At 38.6% G+C, this 26325-nt stretch overlaps 1 protein-coding gene across 4 annotated transcripts in view; it reads left to right on the forward strand.

The window, feature by feature from the left end:
- The window catches only part of FBXL4 (F-box and leucine rich repeat protein 4), a 97897-nt gene that overhangs the window by 40989 nt on the left and 30583 nt on the right, over positions 1 to 26325 (forward strand). For all 4 annotated transcript variants that reach the window (XM_054022504.1, XM_054022505.1, XM_054022502.1 and 1 more), the window contains exons 5-6: positions 10650 to 10863; positions 25286 to 25357. In XM_054022504.1, coding sequence (XP_053878479.1) covers positions 10650 to 10863; positions 25286 to 25357 — 286 coding nt within the window. The remainder of the gene's footprint in view (positions 1 to 10649; positions 10864 to 25285; positions 25358 to 26325) is intronic.

The following is a 26325-nucleotide window of genomic DNA, read 5'->3' on the forward strand; positions in this document are numbered from 1 at the left end:
CCATAAAATTGGGTCCCTAATCCATGAACTATTGGAACTCATTTACAAAACTTTTCTTAAACATTACAAGAATATGTCTCATACTATAGAATTAGAATTTATAATCTTTATTCCATGATGAGGTATCTTTGAGCTATAATGTGTCATAATTAAAAATATCTTTAGATAGGTTTTTTCCTCAAAAAGCATTTTATCAAAAATCCAATTTAAATAAAAAAATTCAGATTTATTTTTTATTTTTTTTTTTAAATCATTGATTTTTATCCACCCTGACTCCCATTGACTTCAGTGGGGCCATAATCCTATGTAATTTAAATTGACAGTGTTCCTCTAAAATAACCATATATAAATGCTATTTAAGAAACATTCTTTGTTTATACTTTGATCAGTTAAACAGGTAAATATTCTTGGAAATCATTATTTTAAAATGTAAGGGTCTAGAAAAAATGGAATAATTTAAGAAATCTGACCAAAACAAACTGTATTGTCATGAGACGATAGAGTGCTTCAGGCATGTGAACATCCTAAGGCAAAGCTGACGGTAATTTAACTTACTGATAATGTCCATTAGGGTTATAGAAGAATATCATAACTGTTTCACTTCAGAGTATTACAGAAAATAACTAAACTCCTGTAATTTGGGTAGAAATAAAGCAGGGAGGGGAACTGAAATGGAAAAAGGAGACACAGCAGGTATTAAAAAGTGAGATGAGTATTTGAATAATCTTAGATGTATCTATGCCAAAATGACAAGTGTGGTGTGTAAGCAAGAAGAGACTATGAGATGTCTTATAACATAAACAACATTATTATTCAGTTGGTGTTAGAGACATTGTAGATTAATTCACACAACTGGAATGTCAGTGTAGATGGACATGACCTGCTCAGGAAACTAAGGCAAGGGATCAGGTGATGCTGTGAAATATATCAAGACTCTGTACAAATGCTTTGAGGTGAAAGAGGAAAAATCCCTCTGGATTAAAGGGACCTTATCAACTAAAACTTAATTTTTGAAAATAGGTTACTTTATCTTTATACATTAGATTAGTTATTTCCACTGTTTCACTTTAATAATTTACATGTTGGCCTTTATGCTCTTTATGCTTACTTTTTAAATTTGTGTTGTACAATGAAAATCATTAAATTGGTTATATTTTCAGTTCTTAGTGTTGCCATATTTGCGTTTCATGCACTGAAAAAAACCACACAAAATTGCTGACACATATAGGGACAGTTGTAGTACCTGAAATTACTTTTAACTTGCTTTTCGAATCTGTCTAGATTTCATAATGTCTAGATTTCATATTATAATTGAAGTCCCTTAAGTTTTCTAGATAGCTGTTGTAAAGCTAGCATAGCCACACACAGAACTGTCTGTGTTCTTGAATTCTAGGGACAACTTTTTTTTGTTTCAGAGGGTAGAGGAAACATCTAAGGCTAGCTATTTTAGAGATGATATTAATAGCCTGGAAATGGTATATAATTTAGCTTAATTGTGTGGAGTGCAAGTGGGTTTTTGTTTTCTAAGGAGAAAAAAAAGATCCAATGAACTTTTTTCCACATAATCCTGTTTTAAAACCTTAGTGACGCTCTGAAGTATTTACATGAATATAAGGTATGCAAAAAAATTTTGACACTAGAAAATTCAGGATTTTAATTACTTTCAGTAGGGGAAAACAGAGGACAGTCCCAACCATATATTTACTTGGTGCTTCCAAAGCTCCTAAAACTGAGGGAAATTATGAGCGAAATTGATTGGGAGGACAAATATGGACAGAAAAATGAAAATTGGGAGTTCTTTAAGAAGAGTTTATTAGATGGCCAAAATGCCATGATTTCATAAGCAAGAAAGCCCAGTGGTCCAGTGGCAAAGACAGCAATTAGAAATATAAAAGCAATATCTAGTATATGGAAGAAAGGAGAAGTAGATAGCAATCAATATAAACAAAGTTAAGTGTAGAAAATTGATAAGGGAAGCTAAAGACATGCAGGAAAAAGCCCTGCCAGCCATGAATAAGGACAATAAGGCATTTTTAAGTATATTAGGAACAAAAGAAATCTTACTGCTGGTAGTATTTATTTTATATATTTATTTATTTATTTTATTTGTATTTCTGTAGTGCCTAGTAGCCCTAGTCATTGACCAGGATCCCATTGTACTAGGCAGTGTACAAACACAGATTCAAAAGAAAGCACTTGCCCCAGGGGGCTTACAAATGAAGTATAAGATAAGAAACGGCATATGGATATACAGATGGGGAGTAAACAGTGAGACAGTATAGGTCAGCATGAGAGAGAGTGTTCTCTGCACACTAGCAGCCTAACTGTTGTCAAGTTTTTAGTAGGCATCACAGCAAAGGAGAGTTTTGAGGATGGATTTGAAAGTGGATAATGTGGTGGCTTTGCAGATGTTTATGGGGCACCTCCCAATCATGTGGGATAGCATAGGAGAAAGCATGAAGGTTTTCGTTTGAAAAATTAACAAGTGAGCAGTAGAGGCTGGCATCATGGAGAGGCGAGCACTGAGAGTCCAATAGTTAATGAAAGATGATAGGTAAAAGTGTTTATTAACTGTGAAGGCCTTGAAAGTGAATACAAGTTGGTGCTGTAAAGAAGGGGGAGCTATTGGAAACATTCAACGAAGAAGGTAATGTGCTCTAAGTGACGGGCCAGAAAAATGATTTTTGTAGCAGCATTGTAAATAGATATGAGCGGGGCAAGATTACAATGGTATAGACCCAGTATTACATGGAGACGGTAAAATGATTAATAATGCAGAAAAGGCAGAAGCAAAGTGTTCAATAAATAGTTTTCTTCAGTATTTGGAAAGTAGGATGAGGTACTTGTATCATATGAGGACGATAAAGTATTTTTCAATCCATTAGTAAACAAGGAAAATGTTAAACATCATTTACTTAGAGATAAACATTTCTAAATCATCAGGCCAGGACAACTTGGACCCACCGTCCTAAAAGAGTTGTCTGTAGAAGTGTGAGGGGGGGGTTGGTTTTATGAACTTGCCTTGGTACCAGTAAGATTTTAATGCTGAAATCTAACAAACCAGATTTGCCAATTTTATAAGCATTAAAGCCAATATTAGAATGTAGCCTAATAAGATAAACCCTCTTTAGTGAATCCAGGGAGCATTAGTTTACTGATTTAACACTAGGTTCTTTTTAGGTAAACTTTCATGTTGCACAGTATTTCTCGGATGAGGACACTTGGCTATTCTTAACCAGTCAACAATTTATTAATTTACCAAGAACGACATCAATATACAATCAGCAGTTCACCAGTCAAGTGTAGATACAAATCAATTTCTAGATATGTACTGAGCATGCCAGGACAGTCCCATAAAGGAATTGTTATAGACTAGGATTGAGGCTGAGAAGTTATAGGCTCAGCAGGAACAATGCACATCACTACTGGCACTCTTAAGAGTATGGTCCCTGTCCTCAGACTTTCGGCACAATTCGTTTCTCAGAATTGCGTTGTAAGTGGTAACGGCTTTTCCCATAGGAATCAATTGTATGAAGGGGGGATTGGTTACTGAACTAGGGCTTGATATGCTATTTTCACCACAGTAACCCAGATTTTTGTACTAAATGAATTATAGATGACTAATGTTGCAACTTCAATGTATTTACTGTACACTGTATTTTGTAAACAGCATTCAAATAAACATATAAACTCACATATGCTGCTCAGAATGCCGGCAACACAGGCTCAGAAAGCCAGGGAAATGGCATGCATGCTGAGCCTCAGCTAATTACTGTTCAAGCTTTCTGATTGGCTGAGCCCGGGGCCGGGAGCCAATCAAAAACAAGTGGCAACCCTACATGGCAACAAGCTACCCTGCTGCCTCGAAGCCAGTCAGAAACGACCCCTTCCAGCTCCATACCAGCACAGTATAACGCAACCAGGAAGTGATTTCAAGCACATTTTATGCAAATTGAGCATCATAAGGGTGAAACAAGCATTGTAGGGGTGACAGTCAATTGAAAAGTGTCCTAAGACGGAGGACTCCCTGTAGTTTGATAATTTAAATTTGTCCCTTTCCTATCAAAGGAATCACTTAAAATTGATTTCTCTCTCTCAAGCCAGTTTACTTGGACTTATAAAGGAGAGCATGCATACAGAATTAGTTAGTTCTAAAGTATGGTTACTTGAGGTCTCACTAAAGAGTGTAAATTCAACAAGACAATCTTTAGTTATTTATATTAAAGATAGAAGGAGAAATACAGGCTTTAAAATCAGCGAAGAGTCTTGTGGCACCTTATAGACTAACAGACGTATTGGAGCATGAGCTTTCGTGGGTGAATACCCACTTGGTCGGGTGAAGTCGGATGCATCTGACGAAGTGGGTATTCACCCACGAAAGCTCATGCTCCAATACGTCTGTTAGTCTATAAGGTGCCACAAGACTCTTCGCTGCTTTTACAGATCCAGACTAACAGTGCTACCCCTCTGAGTCTTTCAAATGAAATCTCACCACTTCTCCCTATCTTGGTAACCCTGCGACAGGGGAATAGTCCTCTCCATAGGGCTTACCTGGGCATTAGTTGTACTTCTGGATTTTGCAGTTTACTCTGGGGTCCCACATGGATGGTGACCTTTGTTTTGTATACCTTGATTCCAAAGGGCAACCCTCCAATTTCTATTGGACACTTTCTGCTCTTTTTCTTTGCTGCTTCCAACAATATCCAGTAGATGGCATTGGTGTGGAACAAGTTTGTTCAATCATATTCTTATCGGAGGGCGTTTGTTTGATTCATTTCAAAGATTGTATTTCAGCACTAGCCCACATTCATTGCAATTTTCCCCCTTTGTAAGCAGCTTATTTTAATTCGGAGTTTTACTCTAGTCTGGTGTCTACCTCTCTTAATGTTCTCTTTCCTTCTTGCACCATACAACTCATGCCACTTCTACGGGGAAACACTCATTCAGAAAGAATACAAAGAAAGTCCCCTACTAAACCTACTGGACATGGTCCATATGTTCTTTGATTGTATTAAGCATTTCACATCATTTAGGTCTCGCAAGAGAAGATACTATCCACATAGAGAGAGAGAGATCTGACTGACAAGGCAAACGAATGCACAGTTTAGGGTGAAGGCAAGGTGGTTTGGATTTCTTGGGGTAACAAACAGACCTATGTGACCTACAGTTTTCTGGGTTTCACAGCTGTTTTCACCACCCATCTCTTGATCCACTTGCATTGTACAGTGGGCCACTTTGCCTAGAAAAGCAGGGTATTACTTTGTTTGGTATCCTTTTGAGACTTTTTTCAGTTACATTGGGTGGGAGAAAGAGACTTTATCTGTATGTAAATTATGAGAAATTCTTGCTCATAGTATTCTTCTTTAGCTCGCTTTTTGGTCTCTCTTGCTGGGGAGTGGAACTCATAACCTTAGCTGATCTGTAGCTCCTTAGACAGAGTGTCTCATGTGATGTGAATCATTTTCTCACTGTCTTTACTTCTTAGGTGGAGTTCAGTAGTAGGTGGGTCCTATTTGGGGATAAACAGAGGTGGATAATTTTTCTTAATTTTGAGGGCCATAAGGAAGTAATAGTTATCAGTCATTCAAGGAATATCTGTTATCTATACTCCTTACAATTGATAAGATCTCTGGCCTGCTGATCGTAATTTTTAATAGATCTTGGAGTACCTTGGCAATTCCAGGAGACTGGAAGAGTGCTAATGTTGTGCCAGTGCTCAGAAATGACAAGTAGGATGACCTGGGTAACACTAGACTGGTTAGCCTCAAATCAGTCCCAGAAAAAATAGTTACAAACACCAGAGTTTTGAACTGACCGGTCAACCACACATCTCATTTGGAACCGGAAGTATGCAATTAGTCAGCAGCAGAGACCTAAAAAAGAAAATACAGTACAGTACTGCATTAAACATAAACTACTAAAAAAATAAAGGGAAAGTTTAAAAAAAAATTGACAAGGTAAGGAAACTGTTTCTGTGCTCATTTCTTTTAAACTAAGATGGTTAAAAGGTGCATTTTTCTTCTGCATAGTAAAGTTTCAAAGCTGTAGTAAGTCAATGTTCAGTTGTAAACTTTTGAAAGAACAACCATAACACTTTGTTCAGAGTTAGGAACATTTCACAGTTACGAACAATCTCCATTCCTGAAGTGTTCATAACACTGAGGTTCTACTGTAGTGGAAAAGCTGATACAATATTCAATTGATAAAGAATTACAGGATAGGAATATAATTAATCACAGTCAACATGATTTTATGGAAAATAAGTCTTGTCAAACCCGGTTTCATTCTTTGATAACACTACAAGTTTGATTAATAAAGATAACTCCTTAGATGTGATATATTAAAATGTTTGTATGGCATTTGACTTAGTACTGCATGGCATTCTAATTAAACAGTTAGAACTATACAATATCAATAAAGCACTCATTAAATGGATTAAGAGCTGTCTAATGGCAGATCTCAAAGAGTAGTTGTCAGTGTGGAGTGGTCATCAAATGAGAGTGTTTCCAGTGGAGTTCTGCAGGGATTGGTACTAAACCTGATGCTATTCAACATTATCTGGAAGTAAGTATAAGATCACTGCTGATAAAAAATTGTGGATGAAAAAGATTGGTGAAGTGGTAAATAATGAGGACAAGGCAGTCATACAGAGCAATCTGTATCATTTGGTAAGCTGGACTTCAAACAAAATGTATTTTAATGGAGCCAAATGCAAAGTTATACATCTAGGTACAAGGAATGCAGGCAATACCTACAGAATGGGGATTTACTGTAGGTAAAGCATTGACTCTGAAAAGGGGTTAGTGGTCATAATGGACAAGCATCTCAACATGTGCTCCCAGTGCAGTTCTTTGGCAGAAAAGGCTAATGTGATCCATGGATGCATAAGTAGAAATAGTGAGTAGGGGTAAGAAGTTATTTTACCTCTGTCTGTGGCATTGGTGGGACTGATCCTGGAATATTGCATACAATTCATGTGTCCACATTTTAAAAAGGATGTTGAAAAATTAGAGAGGGTACAGAAAAGAATCATGAAAATGCTTTAAGAGTTGGAGAAAATGTCTTTCAGTGAAAGACAAAGAGCTCAATCTGTTTAGTTTATCAGAAAGAAGTGACAATTACAGTGTATTAAGTATCTTCACACGGAGAAAATAGTGGGTACTAAAGAGCTCTTTAGTAGAAGAAGGCATAACAAGAACCAGTGGCTGGAAGCTGAAGCTAGACAAATTCAAATAGAAAATTAAGCATTTTTTAACCATGAGGATTAAACTGGAACAAACTGCCAAAGGACGTGGTGGATGCTCCATCTTTTGATGTCTTCAGATCAAGAATGGATGCCTTTCTAGAATATATGCTTCAGTCATACAGGTTATTAGGCTCAATACAGAGGTAACTGGGTGTAATTCAATAGTCTGTGATATATAGCGGAAGTCGAATGGGGTGATCTAATGGCCATTTTTGGCCTTAAACTCTATGAATCTATGACATGGTCCTAGAAAAGCCTACTAGTTATTTTTATTTTTAAGTCATCAGTGTTGAATTTGCTAGGTGGTTGTTTCTCATTACAACTGTAGCGTATGTGAAAACTGCAAATGGGTAACAGGTGTTTACCAAACTCGGATTTTACATAACAGATGACTCTACAGAAAGGCACTGAGGTTGCTCAAAAAACAATTGAAGAGGTTTAGAAAGGGACCTAACTAGGGTTTCATCCTAAGCACCACATTTGTACAGCTACTTTGTTGACAAGCACCTCCCATAATGGTGGGGCTCCTCCTTCCTTTTAGGGGGCTATGGTACTTCCAGTCCAATAGGAAGGTGCCTCATTTTCCCTCTTAATCCACATATTTCTGGCACTAACTAGTTAGGGGAAAAACGAAATAGACTCTAGGGCCTCCCCTTTCGTCTCGCACGCTAACGGAAAAAATGAGGAAGAAGGGGGCATGGAATGGGGAGAAGGAGAAAGTGATGGGCAATGAAAGGGAGAGGGAGGGAAAAGGAGAGGAGGGTGATAATGTAAGGTATGGAATAAATGAGGGAAAATGACTCATCGGAGAGAAAGAAAGGGAAGGAAGGGTGGGATGAATGAGTGAATGGCTAGATTAGACTTCTGCCAGAAAGAGAAGGCTTGGAGATTTGATCATTTAGACACCATGTGAAGGAACCAGGGAGTTCAAGTGGCATATTGTTTAGGATGCTTGGAGCATGTCCCCCTGGATCCTGCTTCTCTTAAGTGTCTTAACCCTCAGCAAGTTTAGCAAAAAAAATATAATAATAATAATAATAATCCTACTTGAGCCAACACCTGTTCAGCGGTAGCAATATGAGCCTTGCTGTAGAAAAGGCTCTGATAACTTAAAGCATTTTTCCAGTTTATCAATTATACATGTTCAGGAGACTTTAATTGGCTTGGTGCTAAAAATGTCTGAAGCTATGGCAGCCTTAACTGCACTAGGCTTTTCATGGTGCAACTGCATTGGTGCAACCACCAATGGGAATATTTTTTTCTAAAATACTCTATAGTAGACAAATTTCCAAAGCAGGCATCTGCCCCCTACTTACAGGGACTACATCACTCCAGGAAGCACTGGGGTGGGGCTCAGCTAGTCTCTTCTGTTGGAGAAACAGTTGAAACTTCAAGAATATTAAATTTTATGCAATTTCAAACTTGTAAATCTTGTGATTTGATTTACATTTTGAAGGTTTCCTTTGCAATGAAAAGGAACTATGAAGTTACTACTTTTTTGAAGAAAGCTTAGATTAGATGGAACAGAGCTTGTAGAACTCAACAGACCTCCAACAGAAGTTGTTGTAATGCATGCGGAGACCCTCACAGTTTCTAGGTGTTTTGAATATTTAGTCTCTGATAGCTTAAACCTTTTCACACCAACCTACTCCTGTGGATTAGTTCTCCTTGAGGATTAGTATATTGTAAAACAAGCTTTAAATTTTTACATTGATCATTTGACTTATTTGTGGACAAAACAAAATAGAACAATTTTTCTAACAGTGATGAAACACTCATTTTTCTCAGATCCCCTAGCTTTCAAATGTCTTATCCAGTTAACCTCAAACTTTCTCTCTCACACATTTTTCTCATGGGCAGAGACTTACTTCAGGCAGAAAGTTGCAGGCCAATGTCAAAATCAAAATTACAGTGGTCATTTAAAATTGTAATAAAACAGGATCTCTGTTATATTTGGTTGCATTTGAAGTCAAGAGTAACTGGTAAGTCACAAGAAAAGAACAGAGTTCAACTTTCACTTCCTAAACTTAGTTTGCAGGGCTGGTAGTAAGAAAAAAAAAAATGTTTGTAATTTAAACAAACACAACACCTTTTTTCCAAACCCTTTTCCCAGTAGAGTTGTGCTTTCGGGCTGCTCTAGTAAAATTAACTTACCACTACCAGTAATTAGTATCTTCTTCTCTTGTTACCTTTGTTAAATGTAAACCTTATTGCAGGCCTGCCAACAGCAATTCCGGACCCCAGGGCAGAACAGTCAATAGACCCCCACTAGTGCCCAGCAAGCTGCCAGCTGTCCTGCTGGATACACTCTTCTGACACGGCTAGGGCTTCTACATGCACCTGCCTCACCTCCCGCCACGTTCTGCTGCTCTCCCTGGTGGGCAGGAGCCCGGGCAGGAGCCCAGGCAGGGAGCAGGAGGGAGCCACTTTTACGCCGGCCCCTCTCGGTCGCTGCTCTGCAGCCTTGTCCGGCAGCTACCAGAGAGATCCTGGCTGGGGAGGAGGTGGCTTCCGCTCCCCGCCCGGGTCGGCTGCTGGGGACCCCAACACCTGAGCCTGGGCAGGGAGCGGAATTCACCTCCCTAGCCAGGCTCTCTCAGGCAACTGTTGCATAGGGCTGCGGCGCAGCATCTCAGCGGCTGGAAGGGGCTGGTCCCGCCCCTTCCACTCCTGGCATCTAGGCCATGCATTGCCCAGGCCCGTCCCTGCCCCACCTCTTCTCACCCCCTCACTCCTCCCGCTTCCCCCATTGCCTCCAGCATACCCCCAAACAGTTGGCGGCGGACGGGAGGCACTGCGGAGGATGAGGACGATCTGATTGGCGGGGCCCGGCGCTGGAGGGGGAGGAGGGACCTACCAGTGGGTGTCCCACCCAGGCGATTTAAAAGGGCCTGGGGCTCCCAGCTCTACCACGGCAGCAGTGGTGGCCATGGGCCCCAGGCCCTTTTAAATCGCCCGGACCCCTGGGCAATTGCCTTCTTTGCACCCCGCTGTCGGCCTTATTGTATGATTCATTGGAGAACACCAAAAACTATTCAGGATATGCAACATATTTGAGTGAATGTTGGTGGAGTAAACATAACTTTCGGAATATCTTCACTTTTGAGTGCTTGATCTCTTACCTTGACATCAAATTGACCCATGATTTTTTTTTTTTTAGTTTTTTTGCCATTTAATAGATTTCCTCAGGTCTGTTACAATCAACTTACTTTAGCCTAACCATGCATATTTTTATTTTTCAGATTAATTTAACAGTATGTAAGTAATGCAGGTTGTACATTTTCCTTGCTAAGAGCACATTCTTCAACAGTATCCACTTGTTTTTGACAGTGTTCCAAAATTTCCACAGAAAACTATAATTCCCCCCCCCCCTTTTAATTCATATAATACATGCTTTTTACAGGTTCCTGAAAGTTTGTGGCTCTGAACTAGTGCGCCTTGAGTTGGCTTGTGGCCATTTTCTCAATGAGACTTGCTTGGAGGTCATTGCTGAGATGTGTCCAAACCTTCAGGAATTAAATCTCTCCTCCTGTGATAAGCTACCACCTCAGGCTTTCAACCACATTGCCAAAGTGTGCAGTCTTAAGCGTCTCATCCTTTATCGAACAAAAGTAGAGGTAGGAACAACTATTTTTAACCTTTACAACAAGTATTTTGATTCCTGCTAAAATTGTAAGTGGTTTAATTAACATTTAACAAATTAAAATCGTATGAATAATGCAAATAAAAATGTTATATTTTGTGTTTACCAAGGTAGTTTCTGGATTTTTAAAAAGTAGTAGAAATTTACTTTTTTGTTCACTTTATAATCCATATACAAAACTGGTGGTCTTTCCTGACCTTTAAAAAACAATAAATAAATAAATAGAGTGCCCTTTTGAAATCTTACTAACAACTCCTTACTGTTACAAAATATACTGGAGTGCTACTAGTACATTTCAAAATATCAGACCATTAATTACAAACTGCAATTGACAAAATAAATACATTTTGTGATGTACCAATCTTGTTTAGTAATTAATTTCCTAATTATCAAAAATCACGTATCTAGAAGGAGTTACTAATAAGTAAAGTTCTACTGTATTTTTTTTATTGTCAGGTATTTAATTTAGGTATTGGACCTGAAATATTTTTAGACAGCATTTTCACATATAATTATCCCCATTGCAGTTGAGTAGTTCTATAAAGTAAGCAACACTGCCTAATTCGTGTTATTTCCCATAACAAAGGTAGTATCACATTTTTTAGGGCCTATATCACGGTCTTTGTATTTGTTTTTATGTTTGTGATTCTCTAAGTCAGAACTCATTTTCTGGTCTGATTCTGACACTGTGCAGCTATGTCCCACTTCTTATTCACACCACATTGTAAGGTTATAATCTAGCTCTTTAGCAATACCCCTTAATCCTGCATGACCTTAACCCAAGAGACCAGTTTAAACAACTAAGCATGCACAGCATTCCAAGTTGCTCTATGTTTTGATCGTTGTAATGAACAAATGAGAGAAGGGAGGTGTGGGGGGAAGGGAATTTGAACGCACGTATATGTTTCAACTTGACCAAATTCATCCTTGGCATTAGACAGTGGAACTCTCACTGAATAGTCAGTAAGAGTGGTACCAGTTTATGGCAGGACTACATTTGACCCTAGTGTTAACTTTACACATATTGAATTGAGTTTGTTCAAAGTTGATTTTCTTCCATGCTTGAAGTTCCTAGCTTCAGGTTTTTTTTTTTTAAATATTGCATTTGCATTCCTCCATTTGAGGAGAGGTGATAAAGAAAGGGCCACCAAAATGGAGGACAGGAAGGGAATGAGTTAGGAAAGGGTGGTATTGTGGCTGTGCTATTTGCATCCTGCCAGAAGTGCAAGTTTTTCCACCTCTAAACTGGATCAAGTACAGCTAGGCTTGGAAGGGTTAGATTTTTATTGGTAAATGTTGATGTCACCATAGACACAGACTAACAAAAATATTTATATTGATAATAATCAAAAAATGCAGATAGGCAAAGTAAGAAAAATGCTGTTTGAGAACTTACCAGAGCTGGTTTTAAGGATATTTACTTTGTATATTTTGACATGGTGTTACCAATTTGGGTTTTAATGGTCATAAGACTTTAACTTTTTGAATCTCAGCGTCTACTGTCAATGAATAATTGACTGACACCCCATGTTGCCTGATAATACACATTTTTAATTATGGGGATAATACAAATAAAAAATGCTTAAAATCCATAATTTTATGCAACTGTGAATTTAAATAGATAAAAATAGGAAAAAATGCTTAAGAATAAACATCGATGTTATCCTTCAAAATTATATTATAGCCCCCAAATTTTGCCAAGCCTAAATATAACATATTTATCTTGCATGTATGTCCAGGAAACATGGGACTTTTGTTAGTGTCCACTGCAAAGTCTCTGCATGAACTATTAATTTTCCACTAAGGTGGGGTTGGAGACACTGAGGCTAATAACGCTCAGTAACTCTAATACACCTCTACCCTGATATAACGCTGTCCTCGGGAGCCAAAAAATCTTACCGCGTTATATTGAACTTGCTTTGATCCACCGGAGCGCTGCTTTACCGCGTTATGTCCAAATTAGTGTTATATCGGGGTGGAGGTGTATCTTCATTGAGGATATCTCTTCTGAGATAGTTCAGGATTTCATAGCCACTATCCCAGGTAGTTTCTGGCTCAACTTATCTATCTGGCCACATTCTTGACTGGTGTTTGCATTTGGGAGTGGAAGTGGGACAACTGAAAATTTTACCCATGTCGTCGGCCAAGTGTGTATTCTGCAGTTTCAGGTTACAGTCGTCCTCCTCCATTTAGGACTTATTTTGATGGTCCACTCTTGGAAGTTAGTTGAACTCTGAGTGTTTCTGGATGGCTGTGAGGGGAAATATTTTCCCAGCAAACTCAATCTATTGATGGCTTAATGGGACAATATATTGATCTTTTGTCCGCAAACATTGATGAAATGCCCCTTAAACATTGTCACCTTCTAAGATTTGTCCCCACCCCACCCCCTTATTTAAAGTACCCATGAAGAGGTATGGATTGGGGTGTCTATAGAATACTGACAAACATCCAGTTCTATAGATCCTTCATCTGACCCATCCAATGTTTTCAAATGTTCTGCTAGTATTTTCAGTAGAGATTGGAACATGGATGAGAGTTCACTGGCTTAAATTCCATCTGGATAAAATGAGAGATGTTGGTAAATTGGGAGAAGGAATTAGAAGATATGGCAGGGGTTATATCTGCCATTTTAAAGAAAGGTATGTTTCCACTATTTATTACTATAGTCTGAGAGTAGTGTTAGATGATCATTTAAGACTCATATATGTCTGATGAGAAAATACTAATAACTAGCTCATATATAGCACTTTTCATCCATAGAGATCTCAGTGCTTTAAATCCCCATTTTACATATGTGGAAACAGAGATAAATTGACTTGCTTCTTGGTCACCCAGGAAGCCAGTGGCAGAGCTGAGAATAGAATCCAGGTCTTCTGAATCCCAGTTCAGTGCTCTGTCTGCTAGACCTCACTGCCTCTCTGAGATTGCAATAATTTATTTTGGATGCAAACCACTTGCCTGATCCATACCTTTGTTACAATGCACTGCATTAATCTAATTTTTACTGTATGTGGGACTACACCATATATCAACTCAAGAACTGAAGCTAGTGCAGAATGCGGTTGCTCACTTCTTATGTGAAATTTCTCACTCTGAGCTCATGATCTACACTGACTGCCTGCTGGTTTCTGGGTGGAGTTTAAAGTGGTATTTTTGATTTATAAAGTTCTAATTGGCTTGGGACTGTCTGTCTGAGAGACCATCTCTCTTTCCAGACCAAATCATTTTAACCATGAAAAAATCCAAAATGCTGAGAGAGCAAAGAGCTATTCAGAGAGACTTGTTAAGGAAGAGGGGATATTTGTAAATCTAAATGTTAACTAAAACACCCAATGTTTTAATTGGAGATGCTCTTACCCAAGCCGCAGCTAGCTTCCTGAGATCCTCTTTGCCTAGGAAAGGTATGGCAGAGAATGGTGACTAAAATGGTTAATGGAATGAGTGGAACAATATGACAAGATTGCAAAAACTAGAATAAATTATTAGAACATGTTTTTTAAAAAAAGAACTCGACTCAATTATTCAAAATTAGGAAGAGATAATAAAAGATGATCATTCCCTCTCTTACCTCATTGTACACTGTGGGACAGTCAGTAAAATTGAAGAGCAGTAAAATTAAGTCAAATGAAAGGAAATATCCTTTCATACATATGGGCAACTTAGAGAATTTACTGTCACAGAAAAAGTGAGCATTAAATATTGTATGAATAACACTTGGCTATGCAAGCAAAAATGAATAAAATATTTCAGAATTCAAGCCATAAATGAATTTGCTGCAATCAGAAAGGAATCTCTCCTTACATACGGCTTTGCATAAGTGTCTAAGAACATAGTGAGAAGAGTGATCATTTTCCACTGAAGCATCAGGTATTTGCCACTGTTGAAAGCCGAATACTGTATTAGAGAGATCAGTGGTAAGGTGCAGTATGACAAATTCTGTGTTAGTCAATGGAGATCTTGGAAATATGCTTAAATAGCATAATATACCGAAGGATTCATTGTCCTCGCTATACTTAAGTTTATGGATTTTGCATGCCATTTCATGGGTCTGGACATGGTCATTTAGCTCTGCCTGGGAATAAGTGTAGTGCAATTAGTTCCCTAGTTGTACCTGTCTTGGATTGTCTTCTATAGCATGTTTTTTTTTTTTTTAATTTCTGTCCCTTTAAAATTAGAATAGTTGTACTCTGTTTGCTATTCTAGGTATTATTCAGCATTACACATTTATTATAATGGTCATCATAATAGTGAATAATTTGTGCGCAAAGCTGTGGGTGGTGGTTCATGATTTGTTCCTAATGTAAAAGTATAGAATTTGGGGATAAGATATAATAATAATAATAATAATAATATAATAAGATTAACAATATATTATACAGTATGAATATAAATCTCAAATCTTATTCTCAATGTTCATGTTTTTCCTTGAATGAATAATGTATCTTTGTGTTTAAAATCTTTTCCCACTGTTTCAGAATTAAAGATTTTGTTTCAAAGGGCATCTCATCAGTTTCAGTGTAGTGGAGAAATGGTTAGCGTTGGGAGTTTATAATTTGTTTCTCATTATTTGTATTTGATCACAGTATGCTATGGAAACATATTCGAAAACAAGGTTCACGTCCAAAGGAGTTTATAGTCTATGGTCCTGATCCTGCAAATACTTACAAACATAAGTAGTCTCATTAACTACTCAGGATCAGATCCAAAGTTTACGATGTGAAGCTCACAACACCCTTGTGTGTGTAGGCATTCTTATTCTCCACATTACTGTACAGTGAGGTTCAGTGATTTTGCCCAAGATCATACAGGAAGATATTCTCCGTCCTGTGCCTTAAGTACAAGACTATCGTTCTTCTCATCTAATGAAAAATATGGTATTTCCAAAATGCTCTTTAAACTTATTGTACATTATTTGTTCCTAACGCCTGTTAAATTCTGAAAGTACTTGAGTCAATTTGTAACTTTGCCCAAAGAAGCTTAACAGTAACATTTTTAAAAAAATTATGTTCTGCTAACTTAAGACCACCATTATGCTTCTGGGATTTTTGTACTGGTGGTCTTGGTATTTGCTGATACGTGTCTCTTTAATGTTTATTCATTGAATACTCATTCATAGCATAATTTCAGCGCTTGCTGGCACTGATGCATTTCAAGTGCACAATGAACAATGAAAGTATTATTGTGTGAAATAATTTGACAATACACATCATTATGATTTGGGCATGAACATTATCTTGATCCAGTGCATATCTGAAGTATTCTTTGTGCATATATACTGTAGCCAAAATTATATTTTAGTTAGATCCCAAATCCACAATTACAAATTAGAAAAAATTGTGACAGCATCCTTGTTAATTAAATATTTGTAGGATGTAATGTGAGAGTATATATTTCATTTTACAAGATATTCTAAATACTTTTGTAGGTTATGAGTGGTGAGACAACAAAAGTTTTCACTTTTTACTGCAAATACAGTTTTATAATAGTTGAAATATATGAATTCGCTAAATTAAAATGCCTGTACAACACACACAAACGTTTTTTTTCTTTTACATTTAATATGATTATAATACTTATGAATGGTTCTCAGTTGGCAGAAAGGCCTGGTGCAACTTGGAAGTTTCAGCAGCTTGTGGAGGGGGCAGTGTGGGCTTACGCCACTGGCATAAGGCATGAGAAACATGTTTTCTCTTGTTTTTTTTTTTTCTTAAATGGTGAGCAGTTAAATAGGTAATATTGACATTAAAATTTTTCCACTTACATTTCAGAGTTAACCCATTTCCCTGAATGGATCAATTAATACCTCTTAGAGCTATTGTTTCAGGCTGTCTTCAGATTCAGTCAGACCTAATTAAATAGTTTATGTTCACGTTTTCAAGGTTATCTTTACAGCCAAAAGGGTTGTAGACAAACAAAAATTAATGAAAGCTGCAGCACAGTTTCATAGCAAGAGGTGGATTCCATAGGAAATAAATCAATCATGGAATTCATAGGGCCTGAATCATGCCCTTGGTGTCACCCATATGACCCTATTTAAGGCTAATGGAGCTGCCCACTGTCACTAAATCGCTAATCTGAAGAGGATAGATGGGGATTACACAGGCGTAAATAAAGATATAATTTAACCAGCAGAACAAAACCAAAACACTGATACCTGGAATATATGTAGAGATCACAACGGCTGTTGAAATAACTGAAGTGTTACCTGGCACTTCTGTGGTGCTAAGTAATTACAGAGCACGAAGGCACCTATTACGTATCACAAATACTAAGATTCAGATTATACCAATGGCAGGCAGGCACATGTTTGGTTTTAGGGCCCTGTATCTGTGTACAGTGATAAAACCCTCTTCCATGTTCTGTGTCCTCCCCAGTAATGTCCTTAGCTCATCTGTTCCTAAATCTGTGACCAAAGGTATTGGAAGGAAGGCCACAAAACTAACTTCTACCACAAGAGACTCCTTTCTGTCAAAAATACAACATTAATAACAAATGGCCTACTAGCCAAAGTGCACCATAAAAGAGAACTTACTTGAAATGGGAGATTGCCCATATGCGACTTTTAACTAGGGCTGCCACAAGCCCATCCTTCAACAGTGGCTCCCTACTATCGTGTCTCAAACATCTTCCCTTTAATCCTATGCACACTAGTATGGTCCCAAAGGGATGCTCCAGGGAAAGGCAAACCTCCCTTCCCAATACTAACTTAATCAATTTGCTGTAAAGGAAAAAGTATGGCTACTGTATTCAGCCTGAGCAAATGATTGAGAATTGTCCATAATTATCTCTAGGTCCACAAACTAATAACACACAACCCTAAAGTGCAATTTTGTATATGTTAGCCCAGGGAAAGTCACCATCTACAAACTGTAGGGTATACAGCAAGGGAGTAAGAGTAGTTCCTATGTCCACTGGCATTGGGAGAGGCCTCCTACGTCTGGGAAGAAGGATGATCCAGTGGCGAAGGCGCTAGCTTGGGGTTTACAAGATGTGTTCTATTACCTGCTCTACCACAGACTTCCTGTGTGTGGCCTTGAGCAGGTCCCTTAGTCTTTCTGTGCCTCATTTCTCTATCTGTAAAATTGAGATAATAGCACTTCCCTGCCTCACAGCAGTGTTGTGAAGATAAATACATTGAAGACTGTCATACACTTAAATACTATAATAATGGAGACATATAAGTATCATAGATAGATGTATGGATATATACTTGGAATTTCTGCTGCCCCCTTGATGCACTTCTGGGTTGCTGGAAGGCCAGTCAGTCTCCAAGAGGCCAACCTCCTCCCTCATCAAGCAGCAACAAAAAGGGGTGATTAAAGAGTGTAATTAAGATATCTGGAGCAGCATATCACAAGTCACAGCAAGGCAAGAATAAAAATCATTTTGTAGAAGAAGCGCTACACAATATATGAATAACAAGTCAATCCCAAGAGAAGTGTTATCTTATTTGGTGCTTTAATACACTCATTGATATAGGCAGCTGTCTTGGTGAGGTCTAAACGTAGTTCAGCAGTGCCATCCATAGTTGTGAATGCTTTTCTTCCCACTGAAGTGAAGTTAACCACAAGGATGTCAGAATGTAAAGATGAGAACCTTTTAACAGAATAATAAAATGGTGTGGGGTCACAATACCAGGTAGCTCTGTAGCATGTGTCTATAGCATTTTTGCTATATTCAATATATATAGCTTTGATTGCCCCCCCATCTCCCAACTAGCCCCCTTCAGGTTAGATCAGAGAATATAATGGCTTAAATGTAAAGCTGGCTTGGCCACCTCTTAGTTCTTAGTTGGCATGTGGTTCACTGCTTGCAACATGGCTACTGAAACAGCACACACAAAAGTAAAAACAGACTAAAATATATTTCAAATCCTTTCTAGTTCATATATTCCTTACCAAAGTATAGTGCTGAAAAAGGGAGGGCAACATTGATAGCTGTGCAGCAATCTAGATCCAAATTAGGTTTACAGGAACCAGGCCTAAGGGTATCTAGTTTTCATCCTTGAATATTCCTGTTGCACCCAAGACCTGCTTTTTATGTCAGAATTACTCAAGTGTTCTATCCAGGGGACACATGGTATTGAAAATAGTTTTTAATTGAATGCTGCTCTATTGTTGTTAGGCAGCCAAACACTATGTAAATTTCTCTGAAATTAAAAAAAACATGCTGAATTACTAGCTTGCTTTAAAAACAAAAATGGAACCTAGTGATTCTAATATCATTCAGGTTCTGTATGTTTCCTTTATAAAACACTCTCATTCAATCTTTAACTAGCCTACTTGTTTCTGAGTATTGTAATACGTACAAGTATGTAACTTCAAAATGACCTTTGCCTCCTACAGTATCTTAGACTAAATAGGATGAATTAAGCTCGGACTGGAAATCTTAATTTCCTTGCTTGAGTGGTTTTAAACTAGATCCTTATTTCACCTTTAATATTCTTTGTATGTCTGTTGTTACTATATTCTTCTTTCAATCAGAGTGGAATTTCCTTTTGAGAATATCGTTAGTGCTACCAAAATTGTTCTCTTAGAAACTAAGATACAATGGTGATAGTTGCCTTAGAAATACCTATGGTATATAACAAAAGTGATATAATGTGATATAACTTTACTGATTTACCCATTGTGACTTTAAAATAAAAGAGGCATTTCAGAGAAACTACACAGCATCTGCTACTCTGGTTTAGTAACTAAAAAAATTCAGACAAAAAGCCATAATTCTTTCTAAATCGTCTCTTAACATACAAGTTGTTTCATAAATTCTGCCAACTCCCTTCCCCTCTCCCAATTTTGGCATTGTGTAGTAAAGAGTAGACAGCCAAAGAGTGGGAAGAAATTTAGTTCCGAATTACTAAAATTATTTAAATTAATAGCTTCTGGATGGCTTCAGATAATCCCAACAAGATTAGCTTTTAGAATAATTGTCTAGATTCTTTTTGTCTAAAATTTCACTATTTGCATGTTTAAAATCATCGGAGGTATAATTGTTTCTTCATGATGATAATAATAGCACCTTTCATCTTGAAGTAGAATTGTCTACTGTCTGACCTGATTTCCTGCACATTGGCATTTGCAATGTGGTGGAATATGTTCTTTGCTAAATCTAGGAAATAGAGTCACTTACCTTAGATATAAGGATCAGTAAAAGCATCACAGATTATGATTGTCTGTTTTCAAATTACTGTGTTTTGCTAGCTTCTTTCCCCAGAAATGCTTGTTTTAGTATTTTTGCAACTGAGATCCAAAATAGGAGAAGAATTTTTTTTTTAATATTGTGGGATCGTGTATGGAAAGGGGTATTTGCATGTGATCTTATTGAAAACTCCCTATGTCCAGTCTTAGCTGTTCCAGATTTATATTGATTTAATGTGGAATTATATTTTTAAAAAATGAAGCCAGAAGCTTGCTGCCATCACAGACTGCTCATCTGAGAGCTGAACTTGACATAGGAAAAGGAAAGCTGTTGCTATTCAGCAAGATACTTCTAGATGTCCAAAAAAACTGAATTAATGCTCTTAACAGTGTGATTTGGTGAGCTTTGCTGGAATTTGATTTATTGCTTCTCTGCAGTAGTATGGCAGAAATTACATACATTTGCAATAAGGAGTAGAGGTTAGAATGCCTTATAAGACAGGCCAGTGCTTCTCTCTTGAACAGAATTTTCTCAGTCCCCTCCGTGTCACATTTTCACAGTAGGGGCATTCCCCATTTTATCTGCCCCATTTGCTATAGAGATCTTTGCTCTGAGCCTGGGCTTAGGATCACCACTCAGAAAGAATACTTCAGTATTCTGTGCCTCCAAGCAGCACACATGGCAGACTCCAAGTCTTCCCTTGTAGCAGAGCTTTCACAAAATGCTCAACTAAATGTCTACGTTTCTTCATTGCCTTTGAAGTTTATCTCCTCAAAGCTGCTAAACTAAAAAAAAAAAATCATCTTTTGGCTTTCTGAGGAGGGTCTGAAGGACGGCACCTCTTTTCCTCACCCCCTTCAGAAATGGCAGACAGCAAGCCAGCTCCCAATCAGCATATGGGCAGGGTCAAGGTTGAGAAAGTGGAGCAGGCTACAGGAAAGCCTGGCTTGTGCTGGTGTGTGGGTGAGATTCATGCTGAGATAGTTGAGCAGCTTGCATAGGAGCTCCCTTCACTGAGACCTGGCCAGAATCGGCGGCATTCAATTGAAGGTAAGGGTTGTTTTTTTTAAGCTCCCACTCCATAGTTATGGGACTCCTATTCTCACAGCTTGTAAAACCAGGAAGGAAAATTTCACTGGAGTCTTCTGAATCTTAGGACAGAATCTCAGGGAAAGAGCTATGACTGTCCTCTCCCCTCCCCCCAGGTGCAACCTGGAACTGGGGTACAGCTGAGCCCTCTGTCTTAACAAACTGGGTTCCCTCTCGCACTGTGACATTGTGACAAGCTGCAAAGTCCTGCAAGCTTGCACTTACACCAACATGCCTGGGTAGGGACCACACCCAGCTGTGTTCATGAATGCTCTGGACAGCCACTGCATGAACCAACAATAGAGAGACTTCAACCAAAATACCCTCCAGCTATGGACCCCGGAGCTGTATCGTCCTGCCCTGGTCAAAAGCCTGACCAGTAAAGATTATTACAGTCACCCAGTCTCCGCTCCCACCCCCACCCGGTGCGTCGTGGAGGGGAATATGCACAAAACCTTTAACTGAGCTGAGATTTTTCCCAAACACTTCACTCAACACCACACCGGTTAAGAGAAAATATAAAACAGGTTTATTAACTAATATGGCGTACAAATTGTCACAGAGCCCCGTAGCAACCCAGAGGATGAAATTCTTGCTCCCAGCCAGCACATAGGCATGGCACATGCTGAGATGGCTGAGAAGCATCCCTCCTCCCACAAGCTATTTTACCTGAAATATTTCAGATGCCCTGAAAGGTGCCAGCTCTTGTGACCTTTCTTATACTAGTGAGTTATTTTGTCTTCAGTTGCTCCAGCTCTGTCCTTGTTCCTAGCAGTCAGTCCCTACTCAGCTCAGACCAAGCGGCAGGGATCACCTTCCCTGGGAGAATCATAGGACTGGAAGGGACCTCGAGAGGTCATCTAGTCCAGTCCCCTGCACTTGTGGCAGGACTAAGTGTTATCTAGACCATTTCTGGCCGGTGTTTGTCTAACCTGCTCTTAAAAAAATCTCCAATGATGGAGACTCCACGACCTCCCTAGGTAATTTATTCCAGTGTTTAACCACTCTGACAGTTAAGCAGTTTTTTCCTAATGTCCAACCTAAACCTCCCTTGAAACGCCTGTCTCCTCTCCCTTTCCAGTTTCCAGTGATCCCCACAGGAGCTCATAAAGTTGTTACTGTTTTCCTTAGGAAGACATTCAGGAAATGTGTCGGCAGACTGTCCTTTCAACTCTCCCTCACACAGGTCCCCTCCCCACTTCTCTCAGGGTTTGGCCCAGGTACTGGTGAAGGCTGTTGCTCACAATCAGCTCTTAAAGAGACAGTGCTAATTTTAAAATCCCTCATGAGAATCTCCCTTCTACTCTAAAGAGAAGAAGAAATCTCTAAAGCTGTACTTTTGACACTGTTAAACCAAGCTTTCCAGAAATAAACTTAAGGGAAAAGGGTCTTACTTCACAGGTGCTTATGCTTTTACAAAATGAATCACTAAAAAACAAAACACAAACCCCTTCCCTACCTAAAGAGTTGAAGAAATGCTGAGTAATTCCTCAGGTAGTTAATGACAGTTTGATTAAGGTGGAGTGGGAATTCTCTATCAAGTTTTACTTATACTTAAGGTAGGACTAAAAGGCCTTCATTAATCTGCATAAGGCTAAGCCTCCTTAGTAGAGGGCATAGTCGTACCAGCTGAGGGAGGCTTTCCTGCCAAACCACCATACAGAAGAATAAGATTTTCACTCAGACTGAATTTGTATATAGCAGCTTTAGCCCTGAGAATATTGGCTGCAATCTCTGTGCATATCTATGTTCAACTGGGAGGCCATTGTGAGCATGCACGTGCATGCATACACACCAGAAAAAACCTACTACATCAAACCTACCTTACACTAGATTTCCCTAGGAAGTTTCTGAGGACTGATGCATCACCTGACTCTGATTTACTATACATTCAAAATGTCAAAAGACTTGCTGGGATATCCTTGAAGAAATTGGAATTGCAGACTGACATCTTATCTTTCTGAACGTTTTGTTGGTAAGTCCTTTGGAGAGCATGGAGACAAAGCTGTCACTGAGACTTTAGACAAGGGAATAAGTTCCTCCTTCCATTGGGAGAATCATCTACCTTATCTCAGCAGATGTTCCCTTTGAAGCTGCTGTTCCTCCAGATTCCAGCCGAGAGATTGCACATTAAGAGGAGGCCATTGCTGCCTTTCCTGAGAGGTGGAAGACCAACTCTGTGATTTTCTGGAAAATGATCCAACTCCAAAAGAGTCTTTTGATTTTGAATTTTCTACATTTGGGCAGATCATCTCCTCCCACCTGTCTACGAAGATTGCCTCTTTAGATGCTATTACATCTGCTAAGGGGTTCTTTTTTAAATAGTTATTTTCATTAGTCTGATTTAGTAGTCAATAGTAGACCCCTACCATGAGGTTATCCATATTTTTTTTTATTCCTTTTATCTTTACCCAGAAACTCTCAACTGGTCTGCTCCTTCTGGACCTCAGAACAAGTGTGTGTGTGTGTGTGTGTGTGTGTATACACCAAGTCTCAGTGATGCCAGTTGTCATAATTTAGTTTATGAACTAATACTTCCAGTTCTTCCTGTTTATTACCCATACTCCTTGCATTTGTATGTAGATATGTAAGATGTTGAGCAGATTCCCTCACTGATTTCCATCTTGTTGTTCCTATGACCCTATTTTTCATGTCCCCTGCCCCTGCCCAACATCTAACCATCTTTTAAAGTTGTCTTTTGTTTATACTTACTCACCCGCCCCCATTGAACCTACTTTAAAGCTGTCCTCACTAGGTTGGTGAGTTGGTGTGTTAAGATGTTCTTCCCCTTCTTGGTCAGGTAGGCCCCATCTCTTTCCAGCAGACCACCTTCCCAGAACAGTATCCCATAATTGAGGCTTCTGATGCTTTCCCATCGACACTATCTGTGCAGCCGTTCATTCATCTCCACGATGCACATATCCCTTCCTAAGCCCTAACACTTAACTGGGAGGAAAGATGGACAAGAACCCAGACATTTTTCTTCTAAAAGTTTAGTACAGAAAATAAATTAGACTAATTTTATATAAATTACTAATATACATACACAGATGGTAGAACAGTTCTCCTTTAGCCCTTCTACTTATTAACAAGTTGTTTTGTCTTTTATATTCCGCTTGTTTTATTTTCCTCAGTGAAGAACTACTACAAATACTGTAGATTTCCAAATATTATGTTGTCAATATGTTGTGATATTTTTTCCTGTTTATGAACTCTCATAGGTTTCAGAGATTACGGCATACAAATTGTCATATCTTTAAAAGGTGATTAAAATGTTTTAAAGGTAGCTCACATTTATTTGTAGTTCTGTTTATCCACAAATGTATGACAATTTTGGTTTCTTTTGCCCTTCAGTTGGAGTATATTTCAAAACTCCAGAACAAAATAAGGCAATACAGTGCAATATAGTGTAGTAAAGTGGTTTTTTTTTTTTTAGAAGCAGAAATTTTCATGAAAACACGTAGCCTCACCTTGTCATATGGAAATAAAACTGAATATTTAAGCATATAAACATTCTGCAAGGTGCACCTGATTCTAATAGAGTTTCAGATTCTTTTAGTTGTGTGGCAGTATTCTGAACAGAATGGCCGTGTTAAAATGGCAGAAACATGACTGTAAAGTAAACGTTATATTCATTTCAGTCTGCATGTTGCTAGTGACAGGTGCTCAATGGTTGTCAGTACCCTTGTCAGCAAAGAGAATCCTTTGACATTAAAGTCCCCAGTTCAATCCTGATGCTGTGTGACTCTATTGGCAGGTCCATCAGGCTGTAGCTGATCAGTGAATGTCAGAGATGCTGCTGTTCTTCTGGGATGTCACCTGTCCCTAGTGTTTTTGGTTTGGCCTTGCTTGTTGTTTGAACTTACCACACTTTCCAACAGCTCTCCTGTGGGAAATGAACTGATAGGTCATGGGAATATAGGTATCTTTAGGGCATGCAAAATCTCATCCAAAGTGACTTACATAAAGGCTTGTAATGATTACCTTGACTCTAAGCCAATCAATGGTTATCTCGCTTAGGGACTCATTAAATGGCATTTGTGGTGTCTGTAACCTAGGTTTTGAGCTGTATTTCAGGGAAAGTGGTGACAGCCTTTAATGTCTAATTGACCTCTTCTCTTTGATTCACTTTCCATATTTGCCTCTGATGTGGTCCCCAATGGCAGCAAACAGCACTGCTCAGCATTCTGAACTTCTGTTCAGAGCTTCAGCACCTCAGCCTTGGTAGCTGTGTCATGGTAAGTAATTGAAGTCGTGTTTGTGAGGGAGAGAGATGACTGAGACTGAACTTACTTTTCTTTGTTTACAAAAGTATTAAAAGATAGTTTTATTTGCTTATCTAACATTATCCTCTATTCTTATAGGGCAAAAATGAATGTGTGTGTGTTTAAAGGAACACTGGCCAATTTTGTAGGCCTAAAATTTAGCTCACTATCTCCCTGCCCCTGACTGTTTGTAAAGTGAATGCAGTTCTTTATATGTTTAGTGTTCTTTTGCTTCCAAAACTAATGATTGTTCATTTTTATTTAAAACAAATATTCATTATTGGAAGCCTGGCACTCATGAACAACCCCAACAGTAATAAATCTCTGTGTATGCAGAATGAGTTAGTTTTATGGAGATATTTTTAGTCATAGGCTTCCCAGGGCTATGGGCTTTTTGTTACTTTTTAAAAAAATGAAAAATTGGAATTGCTAATGAAGAGCCCTTCCTAAACTATGTTGTACCTGCATGCAAGAGGCAGACATAGGGGGGGGGCTTATTTTGCAGCTCTCTGTGGCTATAAATACAGCAGAGTACTTAATATGCGACTTGATGGGCTTCTCTACCTAATCAGGAAGCAAAAGACAAAGGAAGAGCTGGATAGACCTCCCCCAGTTGGCTCAGCAGTACCAACTAGCTCTTCCAAGAGTCTAGACTTCTTATCACTCCTTTGATAGTGGGTTATACTGCCCATACAGTGGGTCACTTCTTCATTCTCCCTAACTTCCACAGTGGGGTCTGGCAGTGCTTCCCTGAAGGCTAAATCCAGGTTCAGCCCTTGTTCAACCTTGAAAAGGGATGAGACTTATTCTTCTGTCCATATGCAAATATATGTGCACTGTTTATTTTATTAAGTGCCGTTAAACCACCAATAGCTCTGTTGTTATCCCTCCAATTGCCCCTTTATATAAGTAGGGCACACCACTGTCAATGAAACTTAATT

Source organism: Malaclemys terrapin, chromosome 3, assembly GCF_027887155.1.
Source record: "Malaclemys terrapin pileata isolate rMalTer1 chromosome 3, rMalTer1.hap1, whole genome shotgun sequence".
NCBI lineage: Eukaryota > Metazoa > Chordata > Testudines > Emydidae > Malaclemys > Malaclemys terrapin.